The following is a 16,139-nucleotide window of genomic DNA, read 5'->3' on the forward strand; positions in this document are numbered from 1 at the left end:
ATAGACAATATATGCCAACATGTGTCAATTTTTTCTGAGCGACAGGATACTTCATTTCAAGCCCAACTTTTTTTTTTTGGTACGTTCAACCAGAGCCCGAGCAAACCCAGACCATTTCACTATACCTGTGCAATGACTATTCACTGGGTGAGGAGAGAAGCAGAAATCAGGGCCAAACCATCAAGATCCTAATTTGGTCCTTGCAATGAAATAGACACTTAAAGTGAATCCACACTAAAAATAGTCAAGAAACCCCACGTAGGTCTAACAAGGAAGCCAGAAAAAATGAGGAGGGTCACACACCTGAACCCAGCTGTTACAAAAGAAGCACACTGAGCACTAAAAACTGCCTGTGCCTCTGAACACCCCGATTCTGCAAGCAGGCACAGAGATGACAGCAACAGGCACTGCTCTTCTCAATGATTGAGCTCGAGACACCGGGGAACACATCCGATTCTCCAAACGCACACGCAGTTCTTGAAAAAACATATTTAAACTTACTGAGAAAATGAAATACAAAAAAACCCACCATCTGAAGTATGCTCTACATTCTAAAATACTGGAAATGCTCTAAATTCTTGCTTGCAATATATGTAACAATTAGGTAAGAGAAGACCAAGCACCATTTCACTGAATATATTAAAGACCAATATTTCAAGAAGTTTAACAAAGGGAAAAGTCATCAAAAATACTTGTGATGTATTTTTTTTTCTTTAAAGGTACCTATTTTTCATATTCAAGGATTTTAAAGTCAAAAGGGACCATTATGATGATCTAGTCTACTCTTCCACCTAACATAGGTCATAAAATTTTACTCTGCCATTCCTGCCCTGAACAAAACAATTAATTACAATTCTGCAGAGAGAGAAACCTACACAGAGTCAGCAGGAATGTGTAAGGGCAGATACCTTTACATAAACCAGGGGTAGGCAACCCCCAGCACAGGGGCCAGAGCGTAGTACACAATGGCGTTTTCTTGGCATGTGCGTCACAGGATGGATGGCAGAGTAAGGGGCCCAATCCTTGTTGCTGCAGTGGCAATACAGCCCCAGCTCTTTCCCTGCCATCCGCTACAAGGCGTGTGGGCACCCCCCGCCACCAACGAGCCAGACCAGGACTCCCTGGACCCAGAACAGCCACTTGAAGTCTCCCTGCTGCCTGCTGTGAACAGCCCAGGCTCTGTGGCGAGTGGCAGAGCCCAGGCCACTGATGGCAGGCAGCTGGGAAATTGCAAGCAGGTGCACTGGGGTCCACAGAGCCCCGGTCCAGCTCACTGCTGGCAGTGGATCCACGCACACCTAAGGGCAGTCGGTAGGGAAGGGGTCAGGGCTGCACTGCCACAACAAAGATCAGGCCCTCTGTGGCTCCTCCACTGTCTTCCCCTGTCACGCCAACATGTTACACGACAAGGTTGCAGGTGTGTTTGGCACGCTGCCCAAAAATGTTGCCAATCCCTGACGTAAAGGTAACTGAGTTGTGAATGATTATTCCATATACCGTTACCGAACACTGCAATACTGAAACGCTCTGACAGGACCACACAATCTAATCTAAACACAGAACTTCAGTGCCATAAAAAGTATAAACACATAATCAAAATTATTGTACAAACTTGCAATGACAAGATATGCCTTTTAAATGAGAATCTATAAAGCTATACCATTTCAGGGTTTGTTTTTTTTTAATTTTTAGTAATTTAATTCAATCAATTATCAGACCTTGTATCACACGTAAATACCACACTGCTAAACAATCTTTTTTTTTAAATAAAAAAAAGTTGGTAAATCTTATCCTTTGTAAAAGACTCATTTTTAGACAAAAACAGTAATTGGAAGCAACTTTCACCAGAGTGGAAAAATCAAACAGGTCCTGAAATGTACTTTCATCCTCAAGGTGCATCAGTAGTCTTAGGATGAAAGACTAATGAAGTTCTCTCTCAGCATGGATCTGAATGCCTTACATGGGTCAAAGTATCCAATTCTAGCAACTTCTGGGGTACAGCCCCAAAGCATGGCTCCAGATGCATGGGTCGAAGTTTTTATAAGATACAGGTGGGATTTTCCAAAAGTGCTTTGCTGTAATATTTCTCCCACTGAGGGAGATGGCAAAACTCCCATTGGTTTTATTATTAGAACAGAACTAAGCCAATGCCAATTGTGTCTAAATATCCTACTCTAAAAGTGTTCCTGGGTTTTCCAAATAAGTGGGGGGAAGGGGAAATGACATTAATATCTGCTAAGGTTAAATACACATTCCTGAATTTTACCTCTAAAGAGAGATAATGAATGGGAACTCCTAAACCATTGGAATCAAAGAGCTAATGCAGTTCAAAGTTGGAAGAAGCCAGAGAATCCAAAAGGATCCCAAGAAAGCAGCAGACTTGAAAGCTTACAGCACAAAAACTACACCTTCATTTTGCATAACAACACATGCAACACATTCATACATACCCTACAGCTATTAACCTAACTGCTCGTAAACTGAATCTTTTTACCTGACGCTGTGGTGGCTACTCTTCCATCAGTTACTGTTTTGGAAGAATGATATGTAATCATCTGAATATCTTCCTTTTCTTTACTGGGGTATTCATTACGGAAAGTGGATTCTGTGGATAATGATGTTGTAACTTCCGAATTACGGCTTAAGTCAAGAGGGAGACATGGTCCACGCTTCTCAAGTGACATGTGAGCAACATCGGGTACTACATAAAAGAAAAATGTAACATTAACAAAGATATAAGGACCCAACAAACAACAGTTTGGGCTGCAGCATTAAACAATAAATGAATAGCTTGCAGCTAGGGTTACTGAATGTTAATCTAAAAGTGAAAAAAATGTGAAAGGTCTTTTTTTTTTTATGATTCAGTTTCTCTTATTGTTCTTTATTACATTAAAATACATTACCCTCTGACATGGATGACTGCTGATTTTGGGCACTGATGGAGAACACTTTTCCATCAGTGACTGGAGAAGGAACCTTTTCTACAGAATCATCAGGCAATGGGCAAGTGGCCAAACGCTGCGATCTTCTTCTCCGCTGGCTATGTTTGTAGGATCTAGGGGAATTCACTGGCTGTGATGGACCTAAAAAAAGATCTTTCAATGTTGACGAAGCAGAGATATCTCATAATCTTACTATAATAGTTTAAGATGGAAAGAAGGGACATGCTTTAAATCGTTCTCATCTGCAGTACTAATTACACCATGATTTGTAAGAATGATTAAAAAGTCTGAGTATGAGAAGAATGTTAATGTTTGTGGCAGGATTTGGGTTTTTGCTTAGCATACAAATTAAGGGATCTACTCTCCCATTGATCGAGAGGAACTCATGTAAATCTTCTATTTGTGAATTACAGGAGTCAACCCATCAAATAAAGGAGAACAGATCACTTACAAATGAAAGGAACAATAATATCTCAGTAAAGGAAAAGAAATTGTCACACTTACAAATACTTGAGAAAGTATGGACAGTATTAATGTAAAACTGTTAAAATAAATTCACAAAAGTAGTTCATTTTAGTTCTCATCTCCTCACTTGCTGCTGAACTGATATCAACACTGTGGTTACAGCCAGCACAAAACTAATGTCAATGCACTGCATAACAAGAAGTCTCAACCCCAGCATTAAGAATCTCAAATGAGAGTACTGTAAATATTTTAAGGCCTGATTCATTAAAAAAAATAAAACGTGATTTATGCACATTTCATATATTGTACTTTGGGAAATGTGCTTTACCTGCACAAATACTAGTTTCGTTAATCAATTTTTTCCCTTGTCCTATCTAGAAACTTGTATGTCACACTGAAGATTTGCAGCTGAAGGCTTACAGCTTTAAAAAAAAAGAAAGAAAAAGAAAAAAAAGAAAAAAGAAAAAGCAAACAAGCAACAAAAATAATGTTTCTACTAAAAATTTTCAAGAGGTGGAAGCCACTATTTAGTGAACTATGAAAAGTAACATCTCAAGACAAAATGCAGATTAAGATTTTGTATTTCAAATACCAGGAAAAAAAATGTAGCTTCTGTCTAAAATAGAGAATAACCTCAAGGAAAACTACTTACCGACATCTTGGCAGCATTACAACATGCATGGACAGCAATATTTTGTGGGGAAAAGTAGTAACATGATTTAAAACCATTGATGTTTCTCGAATGAACAGAGAACTTTTCATTTACTCATATCCCTCCCCTACTCAATTAAAATTTGCTATAAGAAAAGATTGAGAGAGACCGTTATCTCCTGGGAGTTAGGCGTGTGGCAAAAGGTGAGCGGGGGAAAGAACACAACACACACGTGGTGCAGTAGTCTTCTTCAATCCTTATTTTGCCACTGCTCTGTGAGCGAAGTGAAACAAGCCTCTGATTTACAGGAATTGTTGTTAAGTGTAGACCACAAACTTAGCTTTCAGAGAGCAAGGAAAATGTTTCAAGACATGGGTCCCAAAACAAATATGAAAAGGTTGAAAATGCTGCTCTGTCTCCCCCAAAATTTAACATATGAATATTGCAATATGCACAAAAATGTAATAAAACATTCAAGGACAATATGCAACAGATAAATTTCTCTCTTCTGCTGACCCATGATATTTCAATACTATGCAAGTTGGTTCCACATGTTTAAGAGGCTGAGTGACTAAGTTGTATTTAACAGCCTACACAATAGCTTCCCTTGCTTCCCCCCCCAAAGAGAACCCTTCTTCGCTTGCACACCATAGTGTGATGAAATATCATGTAGGATGAAGGATGGTATAGCCAACAGGTACGTTACTTCAGTCCACTGCAGGTAGAATTCCTCAGAATTGAAAAGGAAAGATCCGCAACAAAATTGCATGTCTTTTCTTTTTTAATGAATCAGGCCCTTTAAACAGAAGTGTCTAGTGTGGAGATTCAAGCTAGAGTGGAGCTTAACCATTAAAACCTGGGACTTTCTACTGCAACAAAAGTGCCATTTATCCTTTGCACCATAATTCACATACCATGTTATGTGACTTGACTTTCAGTAAGCTTGAGTTATCCCTAGTGCACACACTTACGTTTGATTTTTTTTTTAAAGCAAATTCATTGTAAAAGAAAAAAGCAACATTAATTTACAGTCAAAATGTTTTTTTTCTGTATATCTCTTATGACTATAAGTAATTACGGTATTTTTTAAAATGTCTGTGCTCACTAGTTTTATTTATCACAGAAGAAGGAAGCTGAGAGACCAGCGTCAAATCCTCGACTTGTATTAATTCTGGGGAAAGTGGTGATTTAGGGGGCTTTATACACCCAGAAGAATCTCCAGATTCTTGTTTGCATTTCTTGCTGCGAGCCTTTCCTGAAGACAAAGTTGAGGATAACAGTGCAGGTTTCTGAGTGTTGGCAGAACTGCTAATATCAGCTTCATTTTTTTTCTGATTTTGAGGTTTAGGTGAAATCTCCTGAATAAATAATAAGAAATTGATACTTTTATTTCAGTTTCTTCATTGTGGTTCTTGCAATCTACTTTGCTTTTTTTAAGCAACTTTAGTACTCAAAAACAAATTTTTAAACCAACAATTAACATATTTTCAATACAAATGAAAAGCTAAAATACTTTAATGTATCAAAGTAAATACTGAACAATCTGTTTTTAAAGGGACACTACCAATGACTTTCAGCATTTAGAATTTCTCTTTACCTACTACTTGCAGTATACTGTAAAAAAAACAAAACTGGAAAATAACAAAGATTATTTTCTTAGCATCTATCTAATCTCCATTTGACAAACAATACCCAAAACCATTTTCATATCTCTTGCATTTTAAGCCAATATCACCAATGGTGAAAAAATAAAGCATGACCTAGGAAACACTACTGCTACAAACTAGAACTGCTGTTCTTGAGGTTTTCTTGTGATCACACCAAAAAGTATATGAGCAATCAGTTTAAAAATACTTACAGGTTTACTTCAATTTTAATGAAGAACCTGAAGAGGTTGACAGTGCCCCTTTAAGGAAGTCTTAAAACAAATGACAATCAAATTAATAGTGAGCACACACTGAACCCACTTCAGTGCTGGGAGTCTGGATTTCAACTACATTTAATGATTGTGCAAATGCATCAAGAAATCACAACTTCTAGCACCACAGGGTTAAACAGATTGCCAAGAGTAAAAAAAAAACAAAAAAAAAACATAAAGATAAAATGTAGGTCAAAGAAATACTCTTTGAAAAACCATTCTATGAGGCATTTCCCATAATTGACCGAGTTTTAACCCATGTTAATGCATGTACCAAATTATTTTGAAGCAATTCATCTGAATTCAGTGACTGACATTTCAGTTTTCAGCTAGAGGGAAGTTCTTCCTATGGGCTGAGTTATCAGTTTGAACTTGCCCAATCAGGGTAGACACTACTGCATACGAACACAGGATCTCCTAAATCTTTATGCCAGCTATTGCTCGGGTCTCATATGCACCACGGTACTATATAAGCTAAGGAAAACATCATTATGAAATCAGGAACTTGCTTCCAGAATGTGTGCACCGCTTTCTTCAGCCAGATTTCATGCCTCTCTGCTGATTTGAGGGTGTTCCCCAGTTCAGGCCTCCATCCTTCAGAGGACTGCATTTTGGTAACTGAATGACAGATTTCTGTTCCACTGGAACATGGGAGCTGCAAGTTCCAGTGGAATTACAAACACAGATGCACACACTATGTACTTAACAGGGCATCCTTGAACGCTCTAGGAGTGGCCTGCTGGAAGTACCATAGGGAAGTCCAGTGCAAAATGTTCCATTCAGTTGCCACCAGTTCCTTCCTTGAAACGGCTGATTCTACTTGTGTAAGTGCAGTTTATTCATTTAAATAAAATATTCCATGAACTGTAGAGCTATGCTGATTATGAAGGTATCACCAGAAATTAATTAGAGGCGCAACTTGTAAATAAACAATTTTATTGTTCATCTTCACATATGTGAAAGACATTACTACAGCATCCATTACTTTCAAATTACAAAGTTGTTTAAACAAGATTAAAAAATTAAATTAATATTTTGATAAGGTGCTTAACCTCTTAACAGGACAAATTAACAATAAAAAACCTTAATGAGTTAAAGTTATCATCTGAGCAGGTCTTGGTCAAAAAGAAATAACATGACATAACCCTAATACAGTTAAATAAACTACTATATCTGCATCTAAAAGGCTGAGGTTTTCAGGTTCAAGACAGTTGTAAATTAAAAAAAAGTTATAAATATAAATAAAATATATTTCCATCAGCACATCATATTTTTGGCTGTTGGCCTGAAGCTTTCTACGGCATTTTTGTATTATATTATTTAAAAAAAACCTCACAAGACATTTTCCCATTCAGCATTCTAGCAGTAGCAGACAGTGTCTCTCGTTAAAGGCTGTCAGCTTTGCCAGAGTAAAGCCTTTTTAGGGATTTATAACTCGGCCATTTTAATTTGAATTCAGATGTGAACTTGGAAAAAAAAGAGTTTTGAGGTCAGACATTTTCCCCTCCATTTCTAATCAGTTCAAGTTTTTATAGTTTGTTTTTCCTGCACTTAGAAGAAAGAGAAGAAAGAAGGAAGCCTGCTAGGTTTTTGGATGCCCTTTTTTAAAAATATTTTAAGAACTTCTGAAGCTAAAAACAAGTATTTTAAAAAATTACAATTTTCATACCATTAGCCTGTCAATGGTAAAAGTGCTCTTTGAATTTTTTTTTTTTGTCTCTAAACAACAAAGGTAAAATGGAAACAGCCGAGTTATTGAAGTCTGAAAAGTTACTTTTTTTTTTTTTTTTTTAATCCACTGTAGTTTATACTGCTGCATGAACAGTCTACGTAAACTGCAAAATCCCATTATTTTCAATGGGACTGTGCACATTAAAATTTACATTGTAATGATTCTTCCAGAAACATCATGCTGTCGGCCATTTCACAGTTTTTGCACACTGAAAGTATCACACACAGTAGCAAGAAATCATAGCATATTTAATATGCAAAAATTTGAGAAATGGAATATCATGTCAATACATCGTAAACCATTATGCAAAATATGAGTCAATGCATTGACACCATAGCGGCTCAGAATTAACCTTTACAGTGGCAGCATTAAAAGCAGAACCATAATGCTCCATTGTCAGCACCCTGGATTTGAGAGAGACTCAGATCCAATACACTGACAATGGAAAACCACAGTAATGCAATTATATATCAGACCTAAAGAACCAGTACAACTAACAAAGCATCAAAGGAAGTTTGGGGCAAGGACTGCTTAGAGAGTGTGCCGGGGCTTGAAAAGAATTTAAGTGCTCTTTTTAAGGGGGGCTGGTTTGTTTTAAACAAACATTAACATTACAAAGGAATGAAAATGAATACAAAAAAGCTCTATTAAAAGTATATTAAGGCTCTGATTTAAACCAATAAGAGCAAAAGGTGTCCAGAGTGAAGGCTGCCATTTCACCCTTAGCTTGACCTAGTGTGCTTGAGGTATTCAGCCCTTTTAATAGGCAAGATCATGCATATTTGAGATTCAAGGAATGCCTGAACACAACGGAATGAGCCAGAGATGAACTGGCAACCTTCAGTTTCTTCAAAGAAGGGAGTTTAAAAATCAGACCCTTAACATTATTTAAATTCTTTTTTGTATTTATTAAAATATACACCCTAGCAAAATGTATGGCTCATTGAACAGTTCAGAAAACACAGTCTACAACACCAATTCTTACAATATAAAAAAACAACTTCTTACAAAAGAAGTTTTGCTGGATGTCAAAAACCCTGATTCAAGCCACAAATTAAATTTGTGTAAGGGTCTTTTTCTAAACAAGTTGCTGTCATAGTTTCAGTTATAAAATTGTACACTGGGAGAGAAGTCTCTTAACCATGGGTTTTTTCCGAGACTGTAAATCACGTATTAAAATTCAAGGTACTTGTGTGGTCTACAACAATTTACTTGCATCCTCTGCCAGTGCAGAGATGTAAACTTAAGAGCAAATATTTAGTTCCCTCTCTCTCTTTCTGAAGGGGCATTTTTCATGTTACTATATCTCCATGGCACACTCCAGTGGGAACCCTGCAAAGGAAACAAACTCTACCATTTCATACCTGCTCCAGGACTGGAGCTGTTTCTTTGCTGACTTCCTTTTTTTCACCACCATCCACAACAACAGCTTTGGATGCCAACAAACCTTAAGAGAAGAGAAAAGTGGCAGAGATTTTAATTTAGAAAGAGTCTGGCTTTGAGCTCACCATTTGTCATGAGGATTTACGAAGAAAAAACATGAAAGTGAAAAAAGAAAGGACTTAAAACATTTTACTCTAGAACAAGATTCCCTCCAAAGTCACTTTTACAAAGCCTGAGTTTTTGTTTAGTAGAATAAAAGTGTTGGCATCTGGCCCACAAAAGTGCTTATATTCCAACATCAGAGAGAAAAAAGGGGTCATAAATTGTAAGGCTTCTCCCTCCCCGAACAGCAGTGCTTCATAACTAGACCTACACTATTAGAGTATAGCTTTATTTATTTTTTATTTTTAAGAGCTTATCTAAAGGGTACAGACAGACATAATTATATAGATATAAAAGGATAATAATAAGCTGTCACAATTTAATGTTACATTTGCATTATTCTGTGACAATATAAGCATAGCAAAAGCAAAGGAACTTCAACCTACCATCACTAAGGGTCAAAATAAATGTAATTTAGCCAACTTCCACTGCTACACCACCATGCAGACACAGCAGTTACATCCTAACAGCTGATGCCTGCTCCCAGGTAACAACTCCCACCTCCCATTTTAAAGCAGCTAAAAGGTATATTTGTCCAGACCCGGAATCAGCCTCCCTTCCCTCGTAATTTGGTCTTTGCATGCTTTCCTAACAGTGCTAAGGTTTACAGCCACAGGGCTCCTATCAAAAATGTACACTACCTATTCCCACCTCTTCAAAAGGCCTATGAAGGCACAGAGGTGATAATTCCCCCTATGTGGCACTGGTCAGGCCACAGCTGGAGTACTGCGTCCAGTTCTGGGTACTGCACTTCAAGAGGGATGTGGATAACCTTGAAAGGGTCCAGGAGGGCTACTCGGATGGTTAGGGGCCTGCAGGTAAGATCCTACGAGGAGAGATTGAGGGAACTGAATCTCTTCAGCCTCAGAAAAAAGAGGCTGAGAGGGGATCTTGTGGCCATCTACAAATTCATCATGGGGGCAGCAAGGAATAGAGGATACTCTGTTTACCAGGACGCCTCTTGGAGTTACTAGGAGCAATGGCCATAAACTGATGGAAAGCAGATATTAATTAGGCATTAGGAAAAATTTCCTTATGGTGAGGCTTGCCAAAATCTGGAATGGGCTTCCAAGGGAGGTGGTGCTCTCCCCTACCTTAGGGGTCTTTAAAAAGAGACTGGACAAGCACCTGGCTGGGGTTATCTGACCCCAGCGCTCTTTCCTGCCCAGGGCAGGGGGTTGAACTCGATGACCTACTAAGGTCCCTTCCAACCCTAAAATTCTATGAAATCTATAAACGAGGGGCAATCGTAAAAGGGCAGCTGGATGAAGTTATTGGAACATTCACTCTTCAATTAATGACTATCATTCTGTAATTTTTAGCAATGTGGATCTCCAAGAGAAACAGATACCCACTATGGTCTTGCTAACTGCAGTATCAGTATGTGGTGCTTCAATCACAAATCCATATGCAAGACCACTAACACTCAAATTTAAACAACCTCAAACTGCTGGCTCTTAGCCAAACACTAAGTGGGCGCATCAACACGTTTCATTAATACACAGCAATATATTCCAGAGCTTATTGCTTCTGGGAAGCTCCCAGGGCCGCCATCTGCACATGCATCTGGACCACAGCACATTGAGCTGGGCTGGAGCAGCCTGCCAACCTGGAGCTGCTCCAACCGGGCTCAATGTGCTGCAGAGAGGCTGGCTGGGGCACGAAGGTACTTCAGTGCAGGACTAGCTGGCAGGCAGCCCCCACACTGAAATACCCTCGTGTAACAGGCGGGTCAGCAACTACAAAAATGTTGCTGTGCACAAAAAAACTCCACAGCAGGTTAGTACTTGTATTTCCGAGTACCACCCCGCTGCAGAGTTTATTAGTTTCCTGCACCCTAATAGGGGTGCACATGTAGATGCTGAGATGTTTACCAACTAGGGTGGCCATCATAGAGACACTCCAGTTTTCTGCTACTCTGCCCTCTATTGATACGAAACCCAACGCCAGTTTCGTATCAGTAGAAGACAGAGGACAATCGGACTCTCCTCTATGATGGCCACCCTATTACCAACCGATAGCTTATAAATATTTCAGAAGAAGTCTGAATGAGAACAAAATTCCGACATTACATTTATGTAGGTATAAAAGGCATGTCTCGCCACAATCATGAGTTCTGAAGAGAAGTAGAAACCAGTTATCTGGTGACTATTCCTAACAAATTAAGAGCGGGGAGAACAAAACATCTGCTCTTTTCCACTGCCTGATCCCTCCCTTTTTTGTTTGTAGCATGCTGTTGTTTTACGCTATAAGCTAGTTATTACAAGCTTCTGTTTCCATACCTGACTGTAATGCCCAGAGCAAACTTGTTTTAGTGAATTTAAGAATATTTTCAGGGGCATAGGCAGACAAGGATCTTTGGGTAAATGTGATACCTTTGATTAAACCAACGAACAAGTTGGAAAAAATTGTTCTATGCAAGCTTTTGGGTACAAACACCTTTCTTCAGGCGGAGTGAGAGACGGTCAGACTCTTGAATTGTACATCTTGAATTGAAGCCAATGTTCTGCTTATGTTAATTTAAAAAAATATTTCCCATAAATATATTTAACAAATATGGCATAAATAGCGTTAGGAATATAACACCGTTGCCTCTAGTCAGTCCTTGTGGGAAATAAAAAAATCAATAGCAGGTCTAATGGAATGCTATCCGATTTGCTGGAGGACATGTCCTAAACAGTTGACATGAGGAAAACCCAGTTTGCTAATTAATAACACTTTGGGAATAACATGCTAAATTGCTTGGGAGGCTAATTAATTTTCCATGGAATATAGTAGCAGTACTTTATAAACTGAGCCATTTCCAATATCCAGTGCTTATTTGGAATCAGAAGTTTGGGTAGAGGCGATATCTTTTATTCGACCAATCAAATATTTGCAAAAAAAAGTCTTTATTTGCAAGCTTTTGGGTATACTCACCCTTGCAAATACAGTTTATTTTCTTTTTGCAAATACCTAGTTGGTCAAATAAAAGTAATCACCTCGACCCAGAGTTATGATTCCTTTTGCCTATAGACACCCCGCATCCCTGAAACAATGATTATTAGTGCACTTGCGATTTGTTGTCTTCAGCAGTCCCTCGCAGCCGAGGATGACTGTAAATTGTAATTGCAGCTCTTCAGAAGTTAATATGCATCTCCTTGAATCTTTGCACAAGCACACGGCAACCAGCTTCCACAGCCATTACATCACATCGTGTGCTTGTGCAATGATTCAAGGAGACGTATATTAACTTGCATGTGGCTCCGAAGCCACAGGTTAGCCGCTTCTGCCTTAGGAGGTAGCTGCTGCTCCCACCATTAAATGGTAGGAGATGGATTTTTTCAGCCTGTTTTTTCCAGGAACTTTATTGCCTCCTTTAGCTTGGACATTAGGCAGGTTTGAACAGATTTAGGTCTTTTCACATCAACGTTAGTTGATGGTATTTCGAGATAAAGTAAGCCCTTGGACAGACATGAGTTAACCTGTGGCAAGTCAAGCTGTTCCAGTTTTAGAAAAAGCTGTAAACATGTGACACAACCCTTAAACTGGTTTAACCAGCTTTCAACAGTGGCAGATTCACTCCTAAATGAATTTGGGTTAAGGTTCTGGACAGATGAACAAGTTTCACGAGGTAACCTAGGGTTTGAATTTATGGCATGTCAGCTACTCTGTAGTAATTGCCCATATGCATATGCTGTCCTTACAATAAGCATAAAGTAGCTTGCTCCTCAGTAAAAATAAAGTAAGTTACGTTACATTTATTGTGGTGTAAGAGTGTGCACCAGGACAGTTAGCACAGAGTGGCTGATAGGATACATGTTTTAATAGCTTGTCTGCCCATACTTAAATTGGTTAGACTTTCAAATGACTACCTTGCAGTACAGAGACTACCTGTTTTCCCATGCTTTTAAATGCATAACTTGTATATGAACAGTTTGGTTTGCTTATGCTTCTAGCTCATCCTGTCTGTTCGTGTGTCCAAACTTGCGAGTTCCTTCGTGACAGTTTTGGAATACTTACTGGTGTGAAACACCAACACGAGATGTTTACTGTGGAGCTGACTAATTAGCTCTGCAGTAAACATCTCAGCCAACTAAATTCTTTTATTTCCCATAAAGCTGCATTCTGTCCATCTGATCACTAGAGACATTTAAGACAAAAACGCAGGCTATAATTAATATTCAAATGTAAAAGTACATCTACTTTTACAGTTTATTTCACCATCTGATATTTCATGGTTTCATAGTTTCTAGGGTCGGAAGGAACCTAAACAGATCATCAAGTCTGACCCCCTGCCCTGGGCAGGAACAAGTGCTGGGATCATAATACCCCAGCCAGATATCTATCCAACCTCCTCTTGAAGACCCCCAAGATAGGGGAGAGCATCACCTCCCTTGGAAGCCTGGCGGCCCTAACCATAAAGTCAAGCCTGAGGCTGCTCTCAATCAATTTGTGGCCGTTATCCCTTGTTATCCCAGGTGGTGTCCGAGGGAACAGAGCCTCACCTATTTCAGTGCAGTCAAGTATGATATTGTCTTCTGTTTATGACTTCAGATGGAAACAAAGATCCATGAATACTATAAAAATCCTTTTTAATGAGAGCATAAGTCAGAAGAAAACATATTTGGAGCTTTTTTAAAAAGGAAGTCCGATTATTAAAGGCATCAGACATGGTAATACCAGCTGTTCACCAACCATGCTTTTGCTTTTTTTGTCATGATCTCTTTCAACACTGCCCTTACTTTTATTAGGGAAAGGAATCAGTAGGCCATTAGCAAATTAGTTTTCAAGTCCTCCTTTACTTGGCTTGAACTGAGATCTCTCCAAACACCCTCCTAGCAGTAGACTGTTAGCACCTGAATCCTCAATCCAATCATGTACTCCCTTCCCTCTAACAAGATCCCCTACACAGGTCTTAAGGGGAAGTTGATGGAATAACATCTATTTATTGGAGCATCTCAGTTTAGCAGCTACAATGCTTTATTATTTCCTCAGGTTCATTCTGCTTGGTATATCAGCACAACCCAATACCTCTGCCTTCAGTCAGGAAGTGAAGGCTGAGGCTTGAGACATAAGCATAATTTTAAAGGGTTAATTGTTAGCAAAGGCATCACAGTTTTCATCTGTAAAGTGCCCTAAGTACATTAGTTCATCAGTAGACACTATAATCACAGAAATCTAGAAATAGTTATGGAAAGAAAGTATTCATTTTAAAACAGTTTAACCACAATCAAAGATCATACATGTTAATCTGGAATTGATTGAAAGCTTAACTTAAAACCATTCTTAAGACACTTAAAATAGTAAGAACTAGCATATATTGAAAAGGTCTTGAAAAATTAATTAACCTATTCATTCAAGCAAATGGGAACTAACCTTTGGCAAGTGAGTGAGCACCAATGGTTGGAGCATGAAATTCACTAGACTGAGCTAATGAAACTGATTGGTTAATAAGTCTCACATTTCTGTTATTGCTCCAATGAGAACATGGAATCGCTCCTTCTCAACAAAAGGAGCATTGCCTCCAGAAATGCAGAATGAATGGTCTTCAGTTGCTGCTAATCATAGGATTCCAAGCACCAATGGAAGGAAACTCGCACCACTCTGGTCTGTTTCAGTGTTACTATCAACATCTGGACAGCAATCAAAATCGGCCAAAAATAAGTATACTTTTAGTCTGGTACTGCTTAGGGCATCAAAGAGTCACCACACATTGAGGCACAATACTGAAACTCTTTCATCCTTTAGCAGCTAACAAGCATGGCAAGGCACTTGTGTGGAGAAAAACAAAAATAGGGCATTCATACACATGGGTGGGGGGGGCGGCGACGGAGACGGATGGACATGTTTTAATTAGCCCCCTAATTAAAGTGCCTGGAACACCTCATATCAGTGTCCCTGCACTTCAAAAATGGTGGTGGGGGCACTTCAGCTAAAGCTTGAACAAGGTTTAGGTAAAGCACCTCCACCACCATTTTGAAGCATGGAGACGCCGATACACAAGATGCGGGGGGCTGCTGGAGTGCGGTAATTGCCATGTTCCAGCAGACTCAATTAATTGGAATTGAGCGAATTCCAGCAAATCAGAGCAGCCTCCAAAGTCATGTAATAGGCACCCTGTGCAACACCTATTAGCTAAGCTTAACACAAAACAAAAACCTTCGCTCTGCGTCTGAAGACAGGATCCTTCCAAATACTTACAGACTGACAGTTCTAGCCTTTTTCATATTAGGTTCTGTTAGTCTTCTGGTTACTAACAGAGCCCAAAACATTTAACCTTATGCACAACCAATATACTAAACTGAACACACACTCAATTACTTCTTAAAGAAAGTCATAACAACATAAATAAGGAAAAAAGGAGAGTCGGGTTCACAACTTACTCTTGCATTCTAACAGTTCTGCCTAGTCCACACTAAAGAAGTTTGGTATATAATTAAACAATTTTCCCTCTGTGATTTAAATCTAGTTTACCATCGCTCTGCTAGCAAACAACTAATTCTTCTACAACAATAGCTAGTCAGATTTCAAAGCAAGTTCTATGAATTTTCACAAGTAGCTAATACAGAAAAAAAAATAGATGTTCAAAGTATACCACAGAATAGTCTACCACAGCAGTTCAATATGGTTTACAAACACTGAGAACTGAACAAGATCATTGAGCAGTATTACTTCTAGTTGAGCAAAAATGTCACAACCCAGGCACAAGTCTATTTGCCCATCCAGCACAAGAGGATTGGCTAAGGGGGAAGTTACAATGCTGTTGATTAGGGGGGGTGGAAACTACAGGAGGATTAAAATGGTTTGCCCAGACTTACAAATTAAAATCTTTGGCAAAATTTGGAACACAATTCACATTTCAATTCTCTCAATTATTAGACCAGTCACCTAATATTCCACATC

General features: G+C 38.8%; 1 protein-coding gene across 14 annotated transcripts in view; it reads right to left on the reverse strand.

Annotated features, from left to right (window-relative positions):
• The window catches only part of PHF20L1 (PHD finger protein 20 like 1), an 80,641-nt gene that overhangs the window by 37,976 nt on the left and 26,526 nt on the right, over positions 1-16,139 (reverse strand). For 13 of the 14 annotated variants that reach the window (XR_009460620.1, XM_059723732.1, XM_059723726.1 and 10 more), the window contains 4 exons: positions 9,074-9,156; positions 5,165-5,417; positions 2,904-3,083; positions 2,495-2,701 (listed from right to left, as the gene is read on the reverse strand). Coding sequence is in view for 13 of the 14 variants with exons in the window: in XM_059723732.1 (XP_059579715.1) it covers positions 2,495-2,701; positions 2,904-3,083; positions 5,165-5,417; positions 9,074-9,156 (723 nt within the window). In the remaining variant the exon portion in view is untranslated. Of the gene's footprint in view, positions 1-2,494; positions 2,702-2,903; positions 3,084-5,164; positions 5,418-6,896; positions 9,157-16,139 lie in introns of those variants that run through there. The other variant, XM_059723735.1, reaches the window with a different exon arrangement.

The sequence above is a fragment of the Alligator mississippiensis genome, chromosome 3, assembly GCF_030867095.1.
Source record: "Alligator mississippiensis isolate rAllMis1 chromosome 3, rAllMis1, whole genome shotgun sequence".
Lineage (NCBI taxonomy): Eukaryota > Metazoa > Chordata > Crocodylia > Alligatoridae > Alligator > Alligator mississippiensis.